The following is a 27,320-nucleotide window of genomic DNA, read 5'->3' as shown; positions in this document are numbered from 1 at the left end:
GCAGAGGTCAGGAAACTGGAGAGGATCCAGCTGCACTGTACAGCACAGTCAACAAAACCCGATGACCACAACAAATATTGCATTCATACTCTGATATTTCTATTTCTATATTCTTTTTCAAATTTGTATTTTACTTTTTTATTTTTATAATATATTTCTAAGGATCAGCCGATCCAAGAAGGTACCAGAAGGTACAATTATATATAAAACATAACTTTAACATTCAGCAGTTTTCAGCTTAGTTCGATCTCTGCCTGTTTCATAACTAAAGAATAATGAAAGTATTTACTGAGTTTTGCTGGGTTGCATCAACAAGATGAATTTTACCCAAGATTTATTTAAATAAGTGTTGGAAATCAATAAATCTAAGTTTTTATCTGTCAAAAAATGAAACAGAGTTTAGTTAATTTGTAGACGCTTACTCACCAGAATTAAAAGATGAACAGAATTAACATGAAGTGGTTTTATATCAAGCTAAGTCTGTTAATTAGACAATAAGGCTCGGCAAAGAAGCTCCAAATCTCCTTCTTTGAGAATTTAAAAGTTACGCTTTCTCCAATGTAATTTTAAAGTTAATACCGCATCACTTTTTCAATTTGAGTTTATGATTTTGGTAAAACAGAATTAAATTTAATCTAGGTTAAGAGTAGAAACACAACTGAGGTTTAAATAGAGGTTTAAATTTCATCGTTCTTCACTTCAAGCTAGTTTTTAAAGTTTGGTGCAAAACAATTTAAAGTTAGACCCTGATTTAATCTAGTTAAAAAAGTGCTTCTTGTCCTAAAGTATTTAACTGTGAATATAATTTGTGAAACATGCTTTTTATGACCAACTGATAAATAAATATTTAATACTCAGTAACCCTTTCTCTCTGAATTTGTCTGTAGCAGCTCTTCCTCCAAAGCCTCTAGACTACCTATTAGCCTGTCTCTTTCACTGCTCTAACATGTGAATACATCCCAGATGATCAATGAAGCCCTACCTGATATTCACTGGTTTCATTCATTGGTTCCCTTAAGTTTGACTGGTTATTTTGTCTTTGTTAATGTCAACGTGTCATAACAAATGACACCTAATGACAACTGTCATGAACATTAAATAAAGACTTCATGTTCATGACAGGTGTCATGTCATGGTTATGATGGTGTCACTTCAGTCTTATGCACACCCCTTCAAATAAAGTTTTAAAAAAGAGATACCAAGTATTTAATAAAATCCACATTCTCCCTGACTTACAACATTTAAAAGAAGCATCCAGAATGTGAAAAAGCTAAAACCTAAAATAGTATATCTAATGACAAATGTATCCATTAGTAATTAGTAATTAGTAATTTCATAGTTCATTAAGTCATGATGGTAAGGAAGTTTCACTGTCTCATCATGCATGGTGTGTAAAGTGATATTTCAAGCTTTCTGCAGTCTGGATGGAAACTTAGATCATTTGAGCACTGCTGGAAGGATTGGCTAATTAATCTTTCAGATACTTAATTTTTCCTTTTACTAAAATGGAAGTCATGAAAAAAACAGCCTTCACTTTTATATTACTGGTGAGGTGGTGTGGTGTGGACAACACAAGTCGTTGTTTTATCCTTGTTCTCACATCTGTTTCACAATGCACATTTAAACTTTGAACAGGAAGTAAGTAGGGTGTATTTTAGCGGCTATAACAAATAAAACAACCATGATGGGAACGGAGAAAGCCTTTTCTGGGTGTAAACTCTTGCAAAAACTCTTCATGAAAAGAACTGTGATAGGAGAACGGGGGCCTGCAGAGGGTTTCCCCTGTGGATTAGAGCATAAATATTCACAAAAATCCCACATGAGAAGAACCAGAATGGGAGAAGGGGGCAAGCCGACCACGGTCCCTGTTTTACTGTTCATGTTCCAATATACCTCCTTTACCAGTAATTTTCAATCACACCAAGAGACAAAAAGAACTGTGCAGGGGTCTGCAAATGGTTTCCCAAGCAGAACAAAGCCCTCTCTGCTTGTAAACTATCACAAAAACCCCGCCTGAACAGACGAGGATGGCTAGCTGACCATCGTCCCCATATACCACCTTTACCAGTTTTTATATGGACATAGAAAGGAAAAAGAACTGTGAAGGGAACTTGGGCCTCCAGGGGGTCTCCCCCATAGGAGAGAGCCTTCTCTGAGGCTAACCTTAGCAAAAAACCCTCACGAAAAGAACCAGGACGGGAGAACCGGGGCCTGAGGAGGGTTTCCCCCATGGGACAGAGCCTCCTCTGCGGCTAAACTCACCAAACAACCCTGCCTAAATAGAACAAGGAGGGAAAATGAGGGCTAGCTGACCACGGTTTTGTTAAGTGTTCATGTCCCAATCTACTACCGATACAAGTAATTGCACTGACACTAAGTGAAAAGAAGAAATGTGACAAGAGAGAAGCGACAACAACGGGAGAATGGTGCTAGCTGACCATGGTCCCCGTTCAGCAGGTCGTGTCCCCTTATACCACCATTACCAGTAATTTCAAAGACACAGAGGGGAAGAAAGAACCTCGTAGGTAGAGCTGGGGCCGGCATGGGCTTTCCCCTGCAGAAGAGAGCCTTCTCTGGAGGTAAAGTCTCACGATAACACTGCCTGAAAGGGCTGGGAGAGACCCCTTACAGGCCCCTGCTCTCCCGTCACCTCCCTTCCTGTGCTATGGACATAGTTTTCAAAAAAGAACCAGGATTATAGAACGGTGCTAACCAATCATGTTCTACGTTTAGCAGCTGATGAAGAAAAACAAGGGAAAAAAAGAACCTCGAAGGGAGAGCTGGGGTCTGCAGAGGGTCTGCCCTGCAGGAGAGAGCCTTCTCTGGAGGTAAACTCTCACAATAACCCTGCCTGAAAAGGACGGGAGAGACTCTGCTATGAACGTAGTTTTCCAATGTGAAAATTAAAGTGAACATTATGGAAGAAGCGGAGAGGATAAAACTAACCTATTATCACACAGACAAGCAAGACAATCTTTACATCCACCTCTGCATGGTAGGAAACATTGAGATCATGTGGTGGGATTTAATTCCGGCTGCGTTCTCAGTGACCCCGATGCTGCGCTGATAGTTGTTGTAGGGATAAAATTTTATTGTCATTGTATCTCACGTGACTACATGTGAAAATAAATGTATTGATTTGATTGTTTTTAAAGTAACATTTGATTTGAATTAATAAATAATAAATACTTTAAAATATTCTGATCAGCGTCCTGGTTTGCTAAGAGTTTAGATTGTCACACATTTATATCCAAGAGAAGCTCAGTAGTACCACAGTTTGCTAGATGGTCAAAGTATTCCTGTGTCTGATTCACATAAACAGCCAGCGTCCACAACAGGTGACGGATCTGTTTTTAAACTCTGTGGTCGGAAACATTAGAGAGCTAAATGATTTGGATTCAGCTTTAAAGGAAATTTCACATCAATTTTAAGTATTATTTTCTTTAACAGCTATCAAGACAATACAACTCAGATCTGTTCTTTAGCTTCTGCTTGTTTCTCACATTTTGTGTCTGTAAGGATGAAATGTGCCACAGTGTTTATTATGATGTGGGATGTTGCTGAGAGGAAGGTACACAGACCACAGAAGGTCATGTTTGAACTCTAAACCTCCTCTTGGTCCATTTAAAATACCTGGGTCCTTCATCCTAACAGAGTAGGTTAATGTTCACCAAATGTGAAGCCCTTTCAGAATTAAAGCCCACAATTTATAGCCTGTGCAAGCCAGTAATTATGAGCCTTTGCTCAACTACATCAACATGTTCTGAGAGGTTGTTGCTTTTGCACTGAGTCAAATATGTTGGTCAACAATGTAAACTGACTGTAAACCACTGACACTTCATGAATGTAATCTGGATCTCGTCTGTTTAATGAATGAAGTATCTGTGGTCAACAAGTTCAAATGCAAATGTTGTCAATCATAACAAATAAAGTTCAAACGGTTAAACAAATTGGACTCAACAATCAGAGCTGGAAGGTAAAATGTTGTCAGGGTCCTGATTCAGTATCTGATGTTTCACTGTCCTCTAGTGGAGAAGTTTCAGTGGCACATTCAGGCTTCATCAGCCTGACTGCTCCCTCTACGTCCTGCTTTAAAGGAGCAGTTCACCAAGATAACATATTCACTCTCTTACCTACAATGGTATCCATCTCTTCAGACGTCTGAGGTGTTGTTTTATTTTGTTGAACACTCTGAGGTTTGGTTGTTTTTTTCTGTTGGGTTCAAACTAACAGGCATGAGAGTCTCTCCACGTCTGTGCTCAGCTTCTCTCTACAAACAGCAGCGACCTGACCACAGAGTGAACAGAGAAGAAACTGACCAAGACAAAAGTTACACTTCATTGTTACCTCCTCTCTTATATTTAATAATCTGTCTGATTTTTATCCTGTTCAGTCAAACTGCCGCGTGGTTCACAGGTCCAATCAGTCCTGTTCCTTCTCCTCACCTGCAGACTGTGAGGCCTCCTGCCTCAATGCACACAGAGATGAACTGTAGAGGCCATGTGTAAATATTGATCATCAATATAAGTGATTGTTGTTTAATATGTGCTTTGTGTTAAAGTGATACAGCGTCAGAGCGACTGAGTGAGTCGTGTATTTTACATATTTCTCAATAATAAAAATAAACTCTATTCCTGGCTGCACGGCGGTGCAGTGGTTAACGCTGTTACCTCACAGCGAGAAGGTCACTGGTTTAAACCCCGGTATGGGCAAGGTGGGCCTTTCTGTGCGGAGTTTGTATGTTGTCCTCGTGCATGCGTGGATTCCCTCTGGGGTCTCTGGCTTTCTCCCACAGTCCAAAGACATGCTTGTAAGGTTAATTGATGACTCTAAATTACCCATAGGTGCACCTCACCCCTATCCGACTGTTTCCGAGCCTCCAATCACGTCTTCCCAATTTCAGCTTTGAAAGCCAATTGCGGATTTCAGAATTCTCATCTTTCCCAACCGATGGCGCTCAGAGGATTTCAGCTTTCTAGCTCCCGCCCCCCTCTTTCTTTCAGCCAATCTTAGCCATGCAAGTCCAACTTTCTACGGGGTAATGGTCTGCACCAGATGCGGTGGCAAACTCAAACTCGAAGAGGAATTTCAGCTCTCAATCTCAAGGTAAATGCCATCAATAAAACTATTGTCATCCATATATTACTATTGATCGTTAGCATCATTGTGGTTAGCGTCTTTGTGTCAAATCCAGTTGTAGGTAAAAGAACAAAAACACCGTCTTGGTTAACACGGTCGATGTCTTCATTCACTAAAATGATTATTGTTGTCAGAGTTAGAGACGTGTAAGTTATGTTTGTATTGTATTTTGTCATGTTACATCGTCATGCATCCTGTATCTCCACACGTCGTTGTTGTATGACTTCGATCCTAACGTTGTTGAGGCCATTTCGGCTAATATATAAATATACATAGAATATAACATTGCCCTATTTCATGAGCTTATTCATTATTTATGAACATCTTGTGGGGGGAGGGGTCAGTTAGTAAAAAAGAATGGGGAGTTTTGCTGTGTGGTAGGCTAAATAACAAGATGAGATTTTTCTCCGTGTTGTCACGGTAACAGTGTTTTGTTTACAGTATGACCTTATAACTTATAATGGAACTAGAATTATTACACACAACATTACCTTGTGACCCTCACTTTTACCTCTTGTACCCTTCATTTATGTATTTTTGCCCTATATTCCATGCTTAAGCTCTATGTTTTATTCAGTAGTTGTGAATAAGTTAATTTCACATATCTATACTATATTAACATTGACTTTGTTCTGTCTTATCTTATCTTATGATGGTAGCATTATGTGATGAGATGGTGGCATTTGATAGTGTAAGTTTTTTTCTCCTCTTTGGCCACAGATGGCTTCAACACAAAAAAAACACAGGACTATGGGTGATTATGAATGGATGTCACGCCTGCGGAGGTTTGCTGCCACAGGTGTTTGGCCGTCCGATGCAGGAAACAGGCCTGCTCCCCGCCAGAAGATGTGACATGACCTCTATCAGAAGGTAGAGTTGTATAAAGCAATAAGCATACAGTTATAAATGATAAAGCTAAATGTTTTTAAAAAGACACTTGCCTATTTGTTGTCATGAAATATTACAGATTGAGAAATACCCAATGCAGCTGAGGGGGCAGGCAACTCTGTTCAGGGGCCCACAGACATGTGAATGTGGTTTCCATACTAAGAAGGTATTTGTAAACTAATATCAAATTGTCATGTGCAGATTGTTGATGTTGTGTTCTTAAAATTCATGTTTCTGCTTCTCTTTAGCCTCCCAAGAAAGTGTGGCCACCGATTAAAGTGGCCACAGCTACCATCTACTGTCAGACCCATGCAGGGATGCCACTGGAGCAGTTGCTGGAAGGCATTTGGTGGAAACGGGCAGAGAAGAAAAAAAAACAGTGTATCTCTCTCCCTCTCTGACTGTCTCTTTTTTTGTATTTTATTTATTTTTGTGTGTGTTGTATTTATTCATGATTGTGTTCTTTGCACTACTGGAGTCATTTGATTAATAATTTTTGTCATCATTTTTCTTATTTATTTTGTTCCATAATTTTGTGTGTGTGTGTGTGTGTGTGTGTGTGTGTGGAGATGGGGTGTGTGAAAGAGAGGGTTTGGGGGGTGGGATGTTTTTTTTTTTGTTTTTTTTAAGATTATTTTTTTGGCTTTTTTTGCCTTTATTCATAGAATAGCTGAAGACAGACAGGAAATGTGGGGAGCAGAGAGTGGGGGATGACATGCACCAAATGGATCGGCAGACCGGGAGTCGAACCTGCGATCAGTGCGACGAGGACTGTAGCCTCTATACATGGGACGCCTGCTCTACCAACCGAGCCAAACCAGCGCCCGGGGGATGTTTTTTTTTTTACTGCGTTTTCTATTTAGAATAAATGTGTGGTTTGTTTCTACAACAATTCTTTCATTTGACTTATTTATATATCTCAGTGTAATACCAGGAGTCAAACATGGTTTTGCTTTTTGCCCCACCATGCATGATAACACAATACAGTACCATAATATTGTGGCTATAAAATAACCCTTTCTTAAATGGGAAGGAGAAGCTAAAAGCTAATATTTTCAATTCCTTAGTTAGAAATAATGTCTTATACCTAATACAGTTCTATGAATTAATGTCATTAAAAGTTCTGAGGAAGAATGAAAATCACAGTATCACTTTCCTGCACATCATGAATGCATAATAAAACACAGCATGACAAACAGTACTGATTTAATTAAATCTGAATACTAATAAGTGTTTTTTTTATGTCATATAATTCATTTAAACTTATTTCATCTAAACATTCCAAAGCACTTTGGATTGGGTAAAATTTGTTTTGATCTTTAATTCCCATTTATAGAAAATGCAAAAATAAAATATTTGGGTGATTTCTGGAATTATTATGAAAAATGACGACCTGGAGGGACTCTTCACATGCAGAAGAGCCACTAAGAGTCCTCATTTTCTGTCCTTTTCTGTCTTCTGTCTTTCCCTTTTTTCCCTCTCTTTTTCCTCTTTCTTCTCCCCCTCTATACAGACTATTGTTCTCTAGCTTCCAACTTAACTTCTTTTTGATGTGGATGTTTACTGCCATTTGGCTCCTCATGTATTTTAATCATGTAAAGAGGAAGGAAATGAGACGTTTGACAATCTGATATCAGTCTTCTGCTGACTCACTGCAGAAGAAAGGCATCTTTAAACACGACGTCCTTCATCTTTGTAAGTAAAGAGAATATTCAATATGTCCGATATTGTTTAACTGCTGTGTCCTTAATATTTTTATCCGCTGGCTTGTTTTATGGTCACTCAAGTCACACAGAAAGAAGATGGGAGCAATGAGGAGTTTAACTGCAGCAGCGAGTGGATTGGTCATCTTCCTTCTCTCTCTGACAGGTACCTTATATCTACAGTTAAATTCATTGCATTAAAAGAGGGGATTCTGGGAAAATGTGGGCTGATAAATGTGGGTTAAAGTGTGGAAAATGTTGATCACAGGAAAGCGAGAAATGCTACAAACATTGGTTTTGTGTTGTTTAACTCTGTAGACAGAAATGTGTCCAACATCAACATCTTCTGCTCCTGTTTTTTGGATAAAGAAGCTCTGTGTGAAAAACTTGTACATGCTGTAAACTGAAAATATTATTCTACACATTTATAACTGTTCCCTGCTTACTCGTTAAAAACCTGACACCCTTTGTATCTCTTTTCTGAAGCCGACCCTGGTTGCAGAGGCTTCAGCTCATGTGGTGCACGATCAGTTTTTATTTCTATAAATAGAAACTTTGATCATTGTAAAGTTTTTTGAAAGGTGAACTTGTTTCACTGTGAAGTCTCAAGACACTGTTTGAACTTCATCTTTTAGCATCTTACATCTGAACCACACAGTACAGTTTCTCACGCCTCAGTGTTCTGCATTTCTCTTTAGTTTTCACACTTAACTCAGCAGCAACCTGACCACAGAGTAAACTTTCCAAAGAAAAGCACAGACTCTGTGATAATTCAAGTCATACATGTTGATTGTGTTTCCTGATGTGCTCTGTGTTACAGTGGTACAGGGTCAGAATAACTGGAGAGTGACGTACTCTCCTACTAAGATCTGTGAGGCAAAAGGATCAACAGTGGACATCAGCTGCACCTACACATACCCATCAAGAGTAAATAAGAAGGATAACAAAGTTGAGAAGAAATTCTGGTTCACCAGAAGAGAAGGTCGTGAATATATAGATGTTGAAACAGAATCAAAGTATTCAGGTCGTGTGCAGAATCACTGTGAGGGGAACAGATGCACTCTGAGAATCACAGACCTGAGAGAGAGCGACTCAGCTGTGTACAAGTTCAGGTTCATAACAAACCAAGACAAGTATTTTGGTTATAATGGAGTCACCCTGTCTGTCACAGGTAAAGTTTTGACGAAAATATTCAATTATTTATCATTAATTATCCACAGGGGTCGCCAAGATCGACACACAATGAAAGTTGCTCCCAGTTGCTTTAACTGCATGAACCTCAGTGATATTTGCTGATTTAATGGGCAGAATTGAGTGAAAAAAGTCTTTGCCCCGTGAGATTGTAGAGATATTGTATAATAATCTCTTCTCCTCTGTCTGCACTACAAAATTAAGCCATATCAGAAGCTTACACTTGAAATTTAGCAACACAAGTCAGCATCATTATGTCTTTAAAATTGATTTATCAGTTAACAGTCTCCACAAACACTAAACCAGGATCACTTCCTTGTTCTCAGGCCTTCAGCACTGCCGAACAGTTCTTTATATCTGTGATGTTGATGAGCTTTAGGTTTGATTTCTACCCGTGTCTGAACTTTTGTCCAATTTAAAATATTGTCAGATGTGAAACTCATCTAAAATTAAATGTGTCATTACATATTGTGTTTTCTCCTCCAGATGCTCCAAAGCTTCCCTCTGTGTCAGTGAGTCCCTCTGCTAAGATAGTGGAGGGTACATCAGTGACTCTGACCTGTAGCAGTGAAGCTAACCCAGCAGCTCGATACACCTGGTACAAAAGTTATGGACCTCGAAACAGTCATCATGTCAGTTCAGGACCAGAGCTTGTCTTCAGGTCCATCCAGGCCTCTGACTCTGGAGAGTATTACTGTACAGCTGAGAACGAGCTGGGGAGGAAGACATCTACAAAGATCTCTGTTAATGTTGAATGTAAGTAAACCACAGCTCTGTCTGTCTGTCTGTCTGTCTGTCTGTCCGTCTCTTTAAGTTGTATTGATCATTTGCTTATCTTGCACTGTTTTAGAGCAGCACTTTTTCACAACTTTGCGTCCACATCTGCACAGATGTTCAGGTTCAACCACCTATCAAGATTCAGATGCTTCCACACACACGTCAACTTCTGGCAGTAAAAAAATTCAACACATTTTGTTTCATTGGTTCCAGATCCTCCGAAGGTTCCAACTGTGTCTGTGAGTCCCACTGGTGAAATCAGAGAGAACAGTTCAGTGACTCTGACCTGTAGCAGTGACGCTAACCCAGCTGCTAAATACACCTGGTACAAGGAGCATGATGACTCACCAAAAGCTTCAGGACAGATCTTCACCATCACTGAGTTCACAGCTGAACACGGTGGGAATTATTACTGTGAAGCCAAGAACACAAGAGGACGTCATAACTCCACCTTACACTTGATTGTGGCGGCAGGTAAAATTTTGAATTCAGCTACACACACACCTGTTCACTGCACCAGACCAGATTGATGTTAATAAGTAGCATCTGATAACTGATGTAAAGAAAAGGTCCTGTCTTCATTCCCAGACAGTTGGAGTGAGGTTGATCACATATCTGTCTTTATTTGAAGGGAATTCCACATTAATCATGAACATCATCAGGCTGACTCTGGTGCTCTTGCTGGTGATTCCTCTGCTTCTCCTGATTGTGTGGACGAGGTAAAACCATTAAAATCCACCAGTTCTCTCACCTCTCTTTCATTTAGCTCCTTTAACTTCCTTTAGTTTTATAGTTGTGAATTTCTGTGATGAGTTTTGTCATTTTTGTGTTTTGACTCAATTCAGGAAGAAGACTCTGAGCTTTGCAGAGACGATAGAGGTGAGAGAGAGAGAGTGTCTTTAAAACATGAATAAATAGATTCTTAATTAAATCGTATCATCTGTCTTCAGTTAGACTCTGGTGCTGAGTATGAAGACGTCTCAGACTTGAAGGCCGTCACTGCAGCACAGACAGAAGACACAGAGGAGCAGGAAGACACGGTGTGAAGTCCAGTCAGGTCAGAGCCTCCTGCAACGAATAAAAACGTGCGACTACAGTTTTATTGTCACAGTTACGACTATAACTTTAGTTTTTTGTGATTTTCTTCAGGTGCAGATGAACCAGAGGCATGACTCACTGTGGAGAGTGAGGATGTGAAGGATGTAGGGGGAGTGGAAACATTTACCTTCTACTGCAAAAGTTTTCATATTCAGTTTTCAGCATGTACGAGTCAGCAGCACAGAGAGTTAACATCAGCATGGAGCAGAAGGGTTAGAAGAATGTGGCCATGGCAGCTTAAACTGAATCATGTGGAGGTGTCAAACATTCATATTTAGATCAGCTGATGGTTAGGTGGTGTGTGACATAGTGACTCATTAATCACTGCTTTATATGCAAGCTTGTCTGTCCTTTAGAAGGTAATTATCTTGTTCCTTTAAGGACCTCTACAGCCGCCTCTCTTTTCACTCTGCTACATTTGTGCTCTTAATGTTTAAGTTTTGCAAATACTGTATTATTTGTGCTTCTACAAATAATTTTGCACTGTGATGATATTTGACTACGAGGCACAAAAGAACCAGGACAGGAGAACGGTCCCTGTTTAGCGGGTCATGTCCCCGTATACCACCATTACCAGTAATTTCAAAGACACAAAGAAAGAAAAAGAACCTCGAAAGGAGAGCTGGGGCCTACATGGGCTTTCCCCTGCAGAAGAGAGCCTTCTCTGGAGGTAATGTCTCACAAAAGAACCAGGATGGTAGAAAGGTGCGCGCCAATCATGTTTCACGTTTAGCAGCTGATGTCCCCGTATACCACCATTACCAGTAATTTCAAAGAAAAACAAGGGGGAAAAAAAACCTCGAAGGGAGAGCTGGGGTCTGCAGAGGGTCTGCCCTGCAGGAGAGAGCCTTCTCTGGAGGTAAACTCTCACAATATCCCTGCCTGAAAAGGACGGGAGAGACTCTGCTATGGACGTAGTTTTCCAATGTAAAGATTAAAGTAAACATTATGGAAGAAGCGGAGAGGATAAAACTAACCTATTATCACACAGACAAGCAAGACAATCTTTACATCCACCTCTGCATGGTAGGAAACATTGAGATCATGTGGTGGGATTTAATTCTGGCTGCGTTCTCAGTGACCCCGATGCTGCGCTGAGAGTTGTTGTAGGGATAAAATTTCACTGTCATTGTATCTCACGTGACTACATGTGAAAATAAATGTATTGATTTGATTGTTTTTAAAGTAACATTTGATTTGAATTAATAAATAATAAATACTTTAAAATATTCTGATCAGCGTCCTGGTTTGCTAAGAGTTTAGATTGTCACACATTTATATCCAAGAGAAGCTCAGTAGTACCACAGTTTGCTAGATGGTCAAAGTATTCCTGTGTCTGATTCACATAAACAGCCAGCGTCCACAACAGGTGACGGATCTGTTTTTAAACTCTGTGGTCGGAAACATTAGAGAGCTAAATGATTTGGATTCAGCTTTAAAGGAAATTTCACATCAATTTTAAGTATTATTTTCTTTAAAAGCTATCAAGACAATACAACTCAGATCTGTTCTTTAGCTTCTGCTTGTTTCTCACATTTTGTGTCTGTAAGGATGAAATGTGCCACAGTGTTTATTATGATGTGGGATGTTGCTGAGAGGAAGGTACACAGACCACAGAAGGTCATGTTTGAACTCTAAACCTCCACTTGGTCCATTTAAAATACCTGGGTCCTTCATCCTAACATAGATACATGAAGTATCTGTGGTCAACAAGTTCAAATGCAAATGTTGTCAATCATAACAAATAAAGTTCAAACGGTTAAACAAATTGGACTCAACAATCAGAGCTGGAAGGTAAAATGTTGTCAGGGTCCTGATTCAGTATCTGATGTTTCACTGTCCTCTAGTGGAGAAGTTTCAGTGGCACATTCAGGCTTCATCAGCCTGACTGCTCCCTCTACGTCCTGCTTTAAAGGAGCAGTTCACCAAGATAACATATTCACTCTCTTACCTGCAATGGTATCCATCTCTTCAGACGTCTGAGGTGTTGTTTTATTTTGTTGCACACTCTGAGGTTTGGTTGTTTTTTTTCTGTTTGGTTCAAACTAACAGGCATGAGAGTCTCTCCACGTCTGTGTTCAGCTTCTCTCTACAAACAGCAGCGACCTGACCACAGAGTGAACAGAGAAGAAACGAACCAAGACAAAAGTTACACTTCATTGTTACCTCCTCTCTTATATTTAATAATCTGTCTGATTTTCTTCCTGTTCAGTCAAACTGCCTCGTGGTTCACAGGTCCAATCAGTCCTGTTCCTTCTCCTCACCTGCAGACTGTGAGACCTCCTGCCTCAGTGCTCACAGAGATGAACTGTAGAGGCCATGTTTAAATATTGATCATCAATATAAGTGATTGATGTTGAATATGTGCTTCGTAGTCCTTCTGGAGGCAAGATGGCGGCGCACACAGACGCAGCGGTTCAATGCTCTCCTTATCGGTGCTTCGTATGGTTGTTTTTGTATGTTTCGTTTGTGTTTCTGGCGAAACTGTGTTGGGCGAACAACATTTGCGGCCGACATGATCTTCTAAAGATCGGAATACGGAGCGAGCTGTGTGTTACAGCGGAATTCCACCGCTCACACGGGATACCGGCAGACATAGCCAGGGCACCCGGCTGTCTGTGGATCACCATCCCCGAGGGCAGGAGGTGGAGGCGGCGCAGGGACAGGAAGCAAAAGCGGGGCTGCAGGGCCGGCACGCTGGTGAGGCTACGCAAGCAGCCTCACAAACCACCGCTTCCCAGCGTTTTTCTCACCAACGCCAGGTCCCTCGCCAACAAGCTGGATGAGTTGAGGCTACAGATTACAGCGAACAAGATCGTCGCGGACAGCTGCATCCCGGTAATCACAGAGACCTGGCTTCACCCACTTATTCCGGACATGGCTATCGAGCTAGAAGGCCACACAGCAAACCAGTACGACAGAACTACAGAGTCCGGTAAGAGCAGAGGAGGGGGGCTGTGTGTTTACGTTAACAACAGCTGGTGCACAAACACAAAGACTGTAGCCAGCCACTGCTCCCCGGACCTGGAGTATGTGACTGTTAAATGCAGGCCTGTGTATCTCCCCCGGGAGTTTACTGTTGTCATGGTAACCGCTGTGTACATTCCACCGGATGCTAATGCTAGCTTGGCTCTTGGACATTTATACAACACTATTAGCAGTCAACAGACCATGTATCCTGAGGCGGTTCACGTCATTGCAGGGGACTTTAACCACGCGGATTTAAAGGCAGTGCTCCCCAAATTCCATCAGCACATTAAATGTGCAACCAGGGGAGCAAACACACTGGACAAAGTCTATTCCAACATCAAGAAGGGCTACAGGGCTAAACCACTACCACACCTGGGCCAGTCTGACCACTTGTCTCTGCTTGTAATCCCTGCATACACCCCCTCAGGAAAAGTGCTCTTACCACAACAAAAACTGTTAAAACATGGCCTGAGGGTGCTTCCCATCAGCTGCAGGACTGCTTCCAAACAACAAACTGGGATATCTTTCAACATCAGGACCTGGAGGACTACACAGCAGCCGTCCTGGGCTACATAAAGTTCTGCATGGACACTGTTACTGTGGACAAGCGCATCCGGGTCTATCCTAACCAGAAGCCCTGGATGACAAAAGAGGTCAAGATCCTGCTGACGGAGCGAAACACTGCTTTCAGGTCTGGTGATGGGGCACAGAACAGTGCTGCCAGAGCCAACCTAAAGAGAGGCATCAGAGAGGCCAAGGCTGTTTACGGCAGGAAAATAGAGGACCAGCTCAGCAGCAACAACACAAGGCAGGTGTGGCAGTGGGTCCAGCACATCACTAGCTACAGGTCTGGCAACCTCTCAGCTGCTGACTGTGATGCCTTGCTGGCAGAGGAGCTGAACCTCTTCTTTGCCCGCTTTGAGGAGGTGTCACCTGAGGCGGCTGCATCCCATCCACCAGCCCACAGCAGCCACATCCTCACAGTGGAAGAGCACAAGGTGAGGCGTACACTAAGGGCAGTAAACCCAAGAAAAGCTGCTGGACCTGACGGCGTTCCTGGACAAGTGTTGAAGGACTGTGCGGACCAGCTGGCGGGGGTCTTCACCAGGATCTTCAACCAGTCCCTATCCCAGTCCACTGTCCCTCCCTGCCTGAAATCCTCCACTATAGTCCCACTGCTAAAGAAGACCACCATCACTGGCTTGAATGACTACCGTCCAGTGGCAGTAACACCAATAGCCATGAAGTGCTTTGAAAAACTGGTGCGGAGTCACATCATGTCAAACCTGCCACCCACCTTGGACAAACACCAGTTTGCCTACAGAGAAAACAGGTCCACAGAGGATGCAGTTGCCACAACTCTTCACACTGCTCTGACCCACCTAGAGCAGCGAGGGAGCTATGCAAGGCTGCTCTTTGTGGACTTCAGCTCTGCATTTAACACCATACTCCCCCTCAGACTGGTGTCCAAGTTGGCAGATCTGGGACTTTCATCATCCATCTGCTGCTGGATCCTGGACTTCCTGACGGGCCGCTCCCAGAGAGTGAGAGTCGGCCCCCACTACTCCTCAGCCCTCAGCCTCAGCACTGGCTCCCCACAGGGCTGTGTGCTGAGCCCACTACTCTAAACCCTCTATACACATGACTGCACCCCCGCCCACTCCAGCAACACCATCATCAAGTTTGCTGACGACGCGACAGTGGTGGGTCTCATCTCCGGGGGGGATGAGGCAGCATACAGGGACGAGGTGAAGCGGCTGGCTGGGTGGTGCGGGGACAATAACCTGCTCCTGAACACCACCAAGACAAAGGAGCTGATCATTGACTACAGGGGGAATAAAACAGATATTCAGCCATTGAACATCAGCGGGGAGGAGGTGGAGAGAGTCGCAGTCTTCAGGTTTCTGGGCGTCCAGATTGAGGAGGACCTGACCTGGAGCACAAACACCGCAGCAATGATAAAGAAGGCCCAGCAGAGACTCTACTTCTTGAGACTCCTCAAGAAGAGCCACATCACACAGAAACTGCTGGTGTCCTTCTACCGCTGCTCCATAGAGACGGTAATGACATACTGCATGTGTGTGTGGTTCTCCAGCTGCACAGCAGCTGACAGGAAAGCGCTCCAGAGGGTCGTCAACACGTCCCAGAACATCATCGGCTGCCCTCTTCCCTCCCTGGATGAGCTGTACAGCTCTCGCAACCTCCACAAAGCCCACAATATCCTTAGAGACCCCTCACACCCGGGTCACCACCTGTTTGAACTGCTGCCTTCGGGCAGAAGATACAGGACAATTAAAACAAGGACAAACAGGTTAAAAAACAGTTTTTATCCAAAAGCAATAACGGCACTTAACTGCATTAATGCACTTTATTATTTATTTATTACCACTTTATTAGAACTGGAACATGCCCTGTGTGTGTGTGTGTGTGTGTTTTTTTATGTGATATATATATATTTTTATTTTTATATATACTGTTTTTTTTACTGTTTTATGTGTTCTTGTCTGCACAAATAAGGTTTGCACTCAATTTCGTTGTACTTGTACAATGACAATAAAGATATTCTATTCTATTCTATTCTATTCTAAAATGTTGTCAGGGTCCTGATACAGTATCTGATGTTTCACTGTCCTCTAGTGGAGAAGTTTCAGTGGCACATTCAGGCTTCATCAGCCTGACTGCTCCCTCTATGTCCTGCTTTAAAGGAGCAGTTCACCAAGATAACATATTCACTCTCTTACCTGCAATGGTATCCATCTCTTCAGACGTCTGAGGTGTTGTTTTATTTTGTTGCACACTCTGAGGTTTGGTTGTTTTTTTCTGTTTGGTTCAAACTAACAGGCATGAGAGTCTCTCCACGTCTGTGCTCAGCTTCTCTCTACAAACAGCAGCGACCTGACCACAGAGTGAACAGAGAAGAAACTGACCAAGACAAAAGTTACACTTCATTGTTACCTCCTCTCTTATATTTAATAATCTGTCTGATTTTCATCCTGTTCAGTCAAACTGCCTCGTGGTTCACAGGTCCAATCAGTCCTGTTCCTTCTCCTCACCTGCAGACTGTGAGACCTCCTGCATCAGTGCTCACAGAGATGAACTGTAGAGGCCATGTGTAAATATTGATCATCAATATAAGTGATTGTTGTTTAATATGTGCTTTGTGATACAGCGTCAGAGCGACCGTGAGTGAGTCATGTGTATTTTACATATTTCTCAATAGTTAAAATAAACTCTGTTCTCAGCATGTGACCTTTTTTTATCACATACTGCTGCAGTGCAGAAGAAATTAAACTCGTCTGTTTTCCTCTTCTCTTTTTGCTCTTTTCTTGTGATTTATGCAGCAAACAGGTTTGAAACCAACAAGCTGTGTCACTAGTTTTTTTAAGTCTCTCTTAACTTAGCTTAAAGCAACCTAACTTCCTGGTGATGTAGGTGTTAGCTGGCATTTGACACCTGATGTATTTTAGTCGTGTAAAGAGGAAGGAAACAAGCCTCACAATTCTGTCTTCTGCTGACTGACTGCAGAAGAAAGACATCTTTGACGACGACGTCCTTCATCTTTGTAAGTAATAAATAGTAAACAATATGTGTCATTCTGTTTAATTTCTGTATACTTATTATTTTATCTGCTTTTTTGGTCCCTAAAGTCACACAGAAAGATGAGAGGAGCAATGAGGAGTTTAACTGCAGCAGCGAGTGGATTGGTCATCTTCCTTCTCTCTCTGACAGGTACCTTATATCTACAGTTGAATTCATTGCATTAAAAGAGGGGATTCTGGGAAAATGTGGGCTGATAAATGTGGGTTAAAGTGTGGAAAATGTTGATCACAGGAAAGCGAGAAACGCTACAAACATTGGTTTTGTGTTGTTTAACTCTGTAGACAGAAATGTGTCCAACATCAACATCTTCTGCTCCTGTTTTTTGGATAAAGAAGCTCTGTGTGAAAAACTTGCACATGCTGTAAACTGAAAATATTATTGTACACATTTATAACTGTTCCCTCCTTACTCGTTAAAAACCTGAACCCTTTGTATCTCTTTTCTGAAGCCGACCCTGGTTGCAGAGGCTTCAGCTCATGTGGTGCACGATCAGTTTTTATTTCTATAAATAGAAACTTTGATCATTGTAAAGTTTTTTGAAAGGTGAACTTGTTTCACTGTGAAGTCTCAAGACACTGTTTGAACTTCATCTTTTAGCATCTTACATCTGAACCACACAGTACAGTTTCTCACGCCTCAGTGTTCTGCATTTCTCTTTAGTTTTCACACTTAACTCAGCAGCAACCTGACCACAGAGTAAACTTTCCAAAGAAAAGCACAGACTCTGTGATAATTCAAGTCATACATGTTGATTGTTTCCTGATGTGCTCTGTGTTACAGTGGTACAGGGTCAGAATGGCTGGAGAGTGACGTACTCTCCTACTAAGATCTGTGCCGCAAAAGGATCAACAGTGGACATCAGCTGCACCTACACATACCCATCAAGAGTAAATAAGAAGGATAACAAAGTTGAGAAGAAATTCTGGTTCACCAGAATAGAAGGTCGTGAATATATAGATGTTGAAACAGAATCAAAGTATTCAGGTCATGTGCAGAATCACTGTGAGGGGAACAGATGCACTCTGACAATCACAGACCTGAGAGAGAGCGACTCAGCTGAGTACATGTTCAGGATCATAACAAACCTAGACAAATATGTTAATTATTATGGAGTCACCCTGTCTCTCACAGGTAAAGTTTTCACTAAAATATTCAATTATTTATTTTATAATTTCCTTTTTCAAAAATACTGTAAATGATTGTGCACACGTGCAAATTAATAAACTGTCAATTCTACACAGGTTCAGCTCCCCAGCTGCAGGTGAGCAGACCAGGTGGGCATTTGCTCTTTAAGTGTCTCAACAGTTGTCCTGGTGCTTCTTCCTACGTCTGGATCAAGAACAGACAGAAAATTAAACGTGAATATTCATGGTATTATTATCCAGGCCGGGTTGGTGATACAGACAGATTTTCCTGTGCTGTACGAGGATATGAGAAGTTCCCCTCTCCTTCAGTGTGTGAGTACATTCATAGTCTTCCACTGACATTAAACTCCTGTACGTTAAAGCTGCTGTGAGGAGTTTTTAGCTGGTTATGACCTACCTACAAAAGCAGTTGACTTTTTATATATAGTTATTTTAAGTCCTGTCACGGCTGCCACCAGGTCGGTCTCAGACGAGGTGATTTACAGCCTTTGTTTACATTTTGTACAGCAAAGTTTTATAGTGAGTGATACGATTGACTGTTAAAAGACAGCAGGAGGAGATTTTCCATCAGAACACACTACAAACACATGTACAGGACAAGATCAGCAGAGAGATGAGATGTACCGGTGTGTCCACAGGGGTCGCCAAGATCGACACACAATTAAAGTTGCTCCCAGTTGCTTTAACTGCATGAACCTCAGTGATATTTGCTGATTTAATGGGCAGAATTGAGTGAAAAAAGTCTTTGCCCCGTGAGATTGTAGAGATATTGTATAATAATCTCTTCTCCTCTGTCTGCACTACAAAATTAAGACATATCAGAAGCTTACACTTGAAATTTAGCGACACAAGTCAGCATCATTATGTCTTTAAAATTGATTTATCAGTTAACAGTCTCCACAAACACTAAACCAGGATCACTTCCTTGTTCTCAGGCCTTCAGCACTGCCGAACAGTTCTTTATATCTGTGATGTTGATGAGCTTTAGGTTTGATTTCTACCCGTGTCTGACCTTTTGTCCAATTAAAATATTGTCAGATGTGAAACTCATCTAAAATTAAATGTGTCATTACATATTGTGTTTTCACCTCCAGATGCTCCAAAGCTTCCCTCTGTGTCAGTGAGTCCCTCTGCTAAGATAGTGGAGGGCACATCAGTGACTCTGACCTGTAGCAGTGAAGCTAACCCAGCAGCTCGATATAACTGGTACAAAAGTTATGGACCTCAAAACAGTCATTATGTCAGTTCAGGACCAGAGCTTGTCTTCAGGTCCATCCAGGCCTCTGACTCTGGAGAGTATTACTGTAAAGCTGAGAACGAGCTGGGGAGGAAGACATCTACAAAGTTCTCTGTTAATGTTGAATGTAAGTAAACCACAGCTCTGTCTGTCTGTCTGTCTGTCTGTCTGTCTGTCTGCCTGTCTGTCTCTTTAAGATGTATTGATCATTTGCTCATCTTGCACTGTTTTAGAGCAGCACTTTTTCACAGCTTTGCGTCCACATCTGCACAGATGTTCAGGGTCAACCACCTATCAAGATTCAGATGCTTCCACACACACAACAACTTCTAGCACTTAAAAAAATGTAACACATTTTGTTTAATTGGTTCCAGATCCTCCGAAGGTTCCAACTGTGTCTGTGAGTCCCACTGGTGAAATCAGAGAGAACAGCTCAGTGAATCTGACCTGTAGCAGTGACGCTAACCCAGCTGCTAAATACACCTGGTACAAGGAGAACCAAACACTGCCTAAAGAACGAGGCCAAACTTACCATTTCACCTGCACGAGCTCTGAGTACAGAGGGACCTACTACTGCAAGTCAGAGAATGTACACGGGTGGAAAAGGTCTTTGTCTCTCTTAATAGATGTCCAGTGTAAGTACAGAACAAGAGCAAATATGATGCACAGCTTTATAATATACATCATGGGGTCACAGTGTTACATAGATGACCTTACGCCAAAATGTAACATGACAAAGCTATGCTAACATTTGATACAACGTTATCTGATATGAATGACATTTGTCTCTCTGAATCTCCTCCAGACTCACCAAAGCTTCCCTCTGTGTCAGTGAGTCCCTCTGCTGAGATAGTGGAGGGCAGTTCAGTGAATCTGACTTGTAGCAGTGATGCTAACCCAGCAGCTCGATACACCTGGTACAAGGAGCATGATGACTCACCAACAGCTTCAGGACAGATCTTCACCATCACTGAGTTCACAGCTGAACACGGTGGGAATTATTACTGTGAAGCCAGGAACACAAAAGGACATCATAACTCCACCTTACACCTGATTGTGGCGGCAGGTAAAATTTTGAATTCAGCTACACACATCCTGCACCAAAATACAAAAGCATCATGTGATCTTATGCTTCATCCATCTGATTAAAACCCTTCCTGTTTGACTTCTTAAAGTCAGATAAAAACATCTTCAAAAGGTTTTTCTTGAAGTCAAAAACAAAGAAACATTTGTATCAGCTTTTATGTTTTCAGTATGACAGAAAACCTCAGCATGGTATATAGTTTATGGAGTCTTCTTGTTGCAACAGTAACATACTCCAGATTGGGAACAGAAACAAGGGGTGTGTCCTCATGTTATCTGACTGATCTGGACCTCAGATCAAGGAACACAGTCCAGATTTTATCTTAGCTGTGAATGGAGGTTATGTATTTGTGACAAAGTAATTCTTTGTTCTTAAATTGCTAGCCCCTATTCTCTGCACTACTGGGCTGTAGTTGGCAAGTACAATTGGGCTTTAAGGTACAATTTCCGTAAACCATGCTTTAGAGCTTTCTGCAGGAGATTGAGCTTATGTTTCATGAGGATGGTCCAAGTTGACCAATTGCTCTGACTTAAACCTTGCTCTTTTCCCAAACATAACCACTAGTGTTGCTACCAAACAGAACTTGACAGTTTCAAACTCTTAATGATGTTGTCTGTTTGGTCAAGACAGCCTAACTGCTTGGTCAGATTTAGGAGACAATTATGATTCGGGTTGAAAAATGTATTCAGTCCTGTGTTTTTACGACTGGCTTTCCTAGACAAAACAGCAATACCAGCCAATCACAGCACAGCAGGGCAGGACTACGTAGCACTCCATTGTAGGCATCATGTAATGTGGACTGTAACATTTTTTTCATGTTTTATCATACAACGCTCTGATCACCTTTTCTCAGGAGGAGGGAAATTACCTGTTGTTGCTGGAACAATCACTGTTGTCTTCGTGGTTATTGTGTCATTCTCTGTCTTCCTGTGGATCAGGTGAGCAGCTCTGTTTAACTCAATCATCAAAAGTAAAGTTTTCAGATCTTAAACACTGTATAATATCATTTTTAATACATTCTCCTAACCAGAAAGAGGAGGGCTTCCTATGAATTGTCTGAGGCTGAAGAGAGATCAGGCATCAGGGAGCAGGTGAGAATAATTATGTATTTTATTCTAATCCAAAAGAAACCCCCTTCTGGTTCCTGTTCATTCATACTGCTCCCTCACTGACTATTAATGTTTCCAAAGGAGTTCATGTGCCAGACAGGATAGGGAAGCGCCTTTGCCAAATTGGTTCTTGTGAAGCGTATATTTTACTCACATAACTAATCACAATTGATCAGCTGACCTCATCTACGTGCCTTTGAATAACTGCATTAAATGTCCTTTCTCCCCAGACAGCAAGAGACATGGGCATTCATTTCTGGCATAAAAGAACACTTAATACTTAGTCCAAATTCTCAAGAGTTAGCTTTACAATGAGCCTAGTTTATTGGTCAGAAATGTATTCATGTCAGGATAAACCCCTTGAGATGTATTATCTTGTTTTCACTGTGCTGCAGTGTATAAAAACTTAAGATGTGAATTTTTACTTGTTACAATGAAGGGGCACTTGCTCTGTTCTGCACCATCAATCTATCGGACAGATTATTTTTTCTTTTTTTCTCGTTTGCAATATATCCTGATCTCAGTTTGAGCTAATGGTGACAGGCCTGGACTAAAAAGAGGACTCAGATGCAGAGGTTTGCGCAGATCAAGCAGGCTTATTCTGAAATTTCACTGTTCAGCCAGAGTGACAAGAAAAAAGGCTATCAACTCTAGACTATCTGAAAAATAAGGAACAGGAAAAAGTAAAATTCAAAACGCAACAGAAAATCACTCCAAGGGAGGAAACAAAAAGGCTGAAAACTGATCTACACTGACGAGGAATATTAACTATGAAAATTCAATAACAAAAAGCACTCCAAACGGAGGGAGGGTATAAAGGCTATAAAATTAGGCTACTCTCTTTCTGAAAAAACTATGAAAACAAAACCACTCCTACAGAGGGAAAAAAAAGGTTACAAAACAAGGCTAGCTTAAACACTGCTCTGAAAAAGTTACAACACAAAATCACTCTATTTAAGAGGAGACAAGGGAAATCGAATACCAACTTAGACGCTGAGGACAAGAACGAGACAAGTACTGTGACCATGGGGCTGGAGGCACACGAACAAACGAGATACCCTGGCACAGGACAAAGGGAGACGCGGACTATAAGGCACATGAGGGTAATGGGAAACAGGTGGAAACAATCAGGGATCAGGGGAGACGTCAGACCGGTGACACAAGAGGAAGGGCAAGTGACCTGAAACGAGAGGAGAGTTACTTTTCAAAATAAAACATGAAATTCACAAGACAAAAAATCCCAAGACGAGACACCCCTCACCGCGGTGTGACAGTACCCCTCCCTCTAGGGCCGACTCCTGACGGCCCAGACTGTTCAGGATGGTCTCTATGAAAGTCAGCAATGAGGGTGGAGTCCACGATGTGTCGAGAAGGGACCCACTGTCTCTCCTCTGGTCCGTAACCCTCCCAGTCCACAAGGTACTGTCTGCCCCGGCCCCGGTTGCGTACCGCCAACAACTGCTTAACCTTGTACACAGGGCCGCCATCAACCACCTCGGGTGGCGGGGGGGGTGTGGCGGCTGGAACCATAGGACTCTCCTTGAACGGTTTCACCTGGCTGACGTGGAAAGTCGGGTGTACGCGGAGGGACCGAGGCAGACGAAGCCGTACTGCTGTGGGGCCGATGACTCTGGTGACAGGAAACGGACCCACGAACCGTGGCGCCAGCTTCTTGGAGGGAACTTTGAGGTGCAGTGGTGCCACACTCTCTGTCCTGGCTATATGCGGGGGCCGGCCGTCTCTTTCGGTCTGCTGCCTTCTTGACCCGGTCTCCCTGTCGGATCAGCACCTGGCGGGCCGCTGCCCAGATGCGGCGGCAACGTCGGACCATGGCATGGGCAGAGGGGACCGACACCTCCGGCTCATTGTCTGGAAAGACTGGGGGTTGAAAGCCATAAGCACACTTAAAGGGAGAGAAGCCTGTGGCAGATGTTGGCAAAGAATTATGCGCATACTCAACCCAGACCAGGTGTTTGCTCCATGTCGAGGGGTTCTGGGAGACCTGGCACCGGAGGCCTGTTTCCAGTTGTTGGTTGAGGCGTTCGGTCTGGCCGTTGGCCTCCAGGTGATACCCCGAGGTCAGGCTGGCCTTAGCTCCGATGAGCCCGCAAAACTCCCTCCAGAACCGGGACACGAACTGGGGCCCCCGGTCAGAGACGATGTCCTTAGGGAAGCCGTGAACCCTGAAAACACTGGTCATCATGATCTCCGCCATCTCCTTGGCGGAGGGCAGCTTAGGCAGAGCAATGAATCTAACCATCTTGGAAAATCTGTCCACCACTGTGAGGACAGTGGTATTACCTTGGGATACCGGGAGCCCCGTGACAAAGTCCATGGATATGTCGGACCACGGTCTGGAGGGGATAGGGAGCGGCTGCAGTAGGCCCATGCGCGACCCGGAGGATGTCTTGTTACGAGCACAGACCGAACATGCCTCCACGTACTCCCGAACCTCCGGCTCCATGGATGGCCACCAGAACCGCCGAGAGATGGCGAACATCGTCCTCCGAACTCCCGGATGGCATGAAAGCAGCGAGGTGTGAGCCCAGTGGATCACCTGTGGGCGTAACTCAATGGGGACAAACAAGCGATTATCTGGGCACCCACTAGGTGACGGGTCTCCACCATTAGCCTGCTTCACCTCATCTTCTATCTGCCAAGTTACCGCTCCAACCACACGGGTAAGTGGGAGGATGGTCTCAGGTTCCTTGGCAACAGGCTCGGGGTCGAATAGTCGAGAGAGGACGTCTGGCTTGACGTTCCGGGACCCCGGCCTGTAAGAGAGAGAAAAGGAAAAGCGGTTAAAGAATAGCGCCCACCTGGCCTGGCGAGAGTTGAGCCTCTTAGCTTTTCTGATATACTCAAGATTTTTATGGTCAGTCCAGACTATGAATGGGTGGTTGGCCCCCTCCAGCCAGTGCCTCCACTCCTCTAAGGCGAGTTTAACCGCCAACAGCTCCCGGTTACCGACATCATAGTTTCTTTCAGCCTTGGACAGTCGTCGTGACAGGAAGGCGCAGGGGTGCATTTTACCATCCTGTTCCAAGCGTTGAGAGAGGATGGCCCCGACCCCTTCATTGGAGGCATCCACTTCTACCACGAACTGGCGTTGTGGATCTGGCATGGTGAGGATGGGAGCAGAAGTGAAACGCTTTTTGAGATCCTGGAATGCCCTCTCCGCCTCTGGAGACCAGCGGAACTGCACCTGAGTGGAGGTAAGAGCATGGAGGGGAGCAGCTATTGTGCTAAAGCCTCTGATAAACCGCCTGTAAAAGTTAGCAAATCCCAAGAATTGCTGAACCTTCTTGCGGCTATCTGGTGTAGGCCACTCAGCTACAGCGCTAATTTTAGCCGGGTCCATCTGTACTCTTCCAGGGGCTACAATGAAGCCCAGGAAGGAGACGGTGTCGGCATGAAACACACTCTTTTCTGCTTTGACATACAGATGGTTTTCTAACAGTCTTTTCAGAACCCTGGTCACGTGGTCTTGGTGTGTGTCAATGTCTGGGGAGTAAATTAAAATGTCATCTAAATACACATAGACAAAAAGGTCAAGGAAGTCTCTCAATACATCGTTAATCATGGCTTGGAAAACGGCGGGGGCGTTGGTGAGTCCAAATGGCATGACCAGGTACTCATAGTGACCACTAGGGGTGTTAAATCCAGTCTTCCACTCGTCTCCCTCTCTTATGCGAATCAGGTGATAGGCGTTGCGAAGATCTAACTTGGTGAACACCTTGGCCTGCTTGAGTTGGTCTAAAACAGAGGACATGAGAGGGAGAGGGTAACGGTTCTTTACTGTGATGTCATTTAGAGGGCTATAGTCTATGCATGGTCTTAGGGACCCATCCTTCTTGTCCACGAAGAAGAACCCTGCGCCTGCTGGTGACGACGAGGGACGGATTAGACCCGTTTTTAAAGATGCTGTGAGATAATCTCTCATGGCCTCTCTCTCCGGTCCGGAGACAGAGTACAGGCGACCCTTAGGTATGGTGGAACCTGGAAGGAGGTCAATGGCGCAGTCGTATGGGCGGTGTGGGGGAAGAGACATGGCTTTGGTTTTATTAAAAACCTCACGGAGCTGGTGGTAGCAGGAGGGCACCGAGTTCAGGTCTGGATACTCAGATTCTGTGGCAGGGTTGATAGAAAACAGGTTAACTTCTGCTACATCACTGCTCTGGGCTGGATTGAAAAAACAGTCTTTGATACATTCTTCCCCCCACTCTTGGATTTCTCCAGATCTCCAGTCTACCTGGGGGTTGTGACGAAAGAGCCATGGTTGTCCCAATATCAGAGTGTGAGTGGATGCTTTGAATAAATAGAAGCGAATGCGCTCCTTGTGGTCCTTAATGTGCATGTGGAGTGGTTCAGTGATATGGGTGATGAAAAACAGTTCTTTCCCATCTAGAGCTCGGGCCCTGATGGGTTTAGCTAAAAGTTCAGACTTTATGCCCAATTCTTCTGCTAAACCACAGTCCATCAAACTCTCATCGGCTCCTGAGTCTATGAGCGCCCCAAGATTGGTGACAGTGTGGTGCAATACCTTGACTTTTGTGAGAATGCGTGTGACAGGGCCTGAAGCCATGATTTGACTCACCGCCTTAGATCGCTTGGCTGGACAGGTTATGACGAGGTGACCAGCCTCTCCGCAGTAGAAGCACCTTCCTTCCAGCTGTCGTCTCCGTCGTTCCTCCTGTGTCAGCCGTGCTCTGCCCAGCTGCATGGGGTCCCCCGCTCCCTCCGCAGGGGAATGATTACGCAGCTCCGGCGGGGAGCGGTGGAGAGCTGGCCAGCTCTGTGTTTGCGAGTGCGGAGCTCCCTCGGTCATCACAGTCCTGTCGCCCCGGTGTCGTCTGAGCTGTCCGAGTCGGTTGTCCGTCCGGATGGCGAGAGCGATGAGATCGTCCAAGTCTGCGGGTAAGTCTAGAGGGACGAGAAGATCTTGAATCGGGGCTGCCAGTCCCTTTAAAAACACATCATATAGAGCCGTGGAGTTCCACCCGCTCTCCGCCGATAGGGTGCGGAAACGGATGGCGTAGTCACACACAGAGTCTCTGCCTTGTCTTAGCCCACTCAGCTCCTGTGCTTTCTCCCGGTCGTCTGTCACGGGATCAAAGGTCCGTTTTAACGCCGCCTGAAACTCTGTGAGAGAGCTGCAGATCGGTGAACGTCGGCCCCATTCTGCCGACGCCCAGGCTTTGGCTCGCCCAGTCAGGTGCGAGATCATGAATGCGATCATTGACCGATCATTAGGGAAAGCATGGGGGGTTAATTCGAAATGAATTGAGCAGTCTATGAGAAATGTCCTACATAGTCCTGGTTTCTCTGAATACTGTGCTGGTGGAGCCAACTTACTTCCTGCTCCGGCATAGGGCGTGG

The 27,320-nt window shown here is 43.6% G+C and overlaps 1 protein-coding gene across 1 annotated transcript in view; it reads left to right on the top strand.

The window, feature by feature from the left end:
• The window catches only part of LOC138595055 (B-cell receptor CD22-like), a 34,066-nt gene extending 12,020 nt beyond the window's left edge, over positions 1-22,046 (top strand). The window contains exons 11-15 of the mRNA XM_069666374.1: positions 9,572-9,677; positions 20,554-20,814; positions 21,686-21,770; positions 21,863-21,923; positions 22,023-22,046. Coding sequence (XP_069522475.1) covers positions 9,572-9,677; positions 20,554-20,814; positions 21,686-21,770; positions 21,863-21,923; positions 22,023-22,046 — 537 coding nt within the window. The remainder of the gene's footprint in view (positions 1-9,571; positions 9,678-20,553; positions 20,815-21,685; positions 21,771-21,862; positions 21,924-22,022) is intronic.
• The last annotated feature ends 5,274 nt before the right edge of the window (positions 22,047-27,320 follow it).

This window comes from Semicossyphus pulcher, unplaced genomic scaffold (assembly GCF_022749685.1).
Source record: "Semicossyphus pulcher isolate SPU_LCO1_2020_fin unplaced genomic scaffold, fSemPul1.0.p SCAF_17, whole genome shotgun sequence".
Taxonomy (NCBI): Eukaryota; Metazoa; Chordata; class Actinopteri; order Labriformes; family Labridae; genus Semicossyphus; species Semicossyphus pulcher.
Note: the sequence above shows the minus strand (reverse complement) of the source record. Positions and strands in the feature narration are given on the sequence as shown.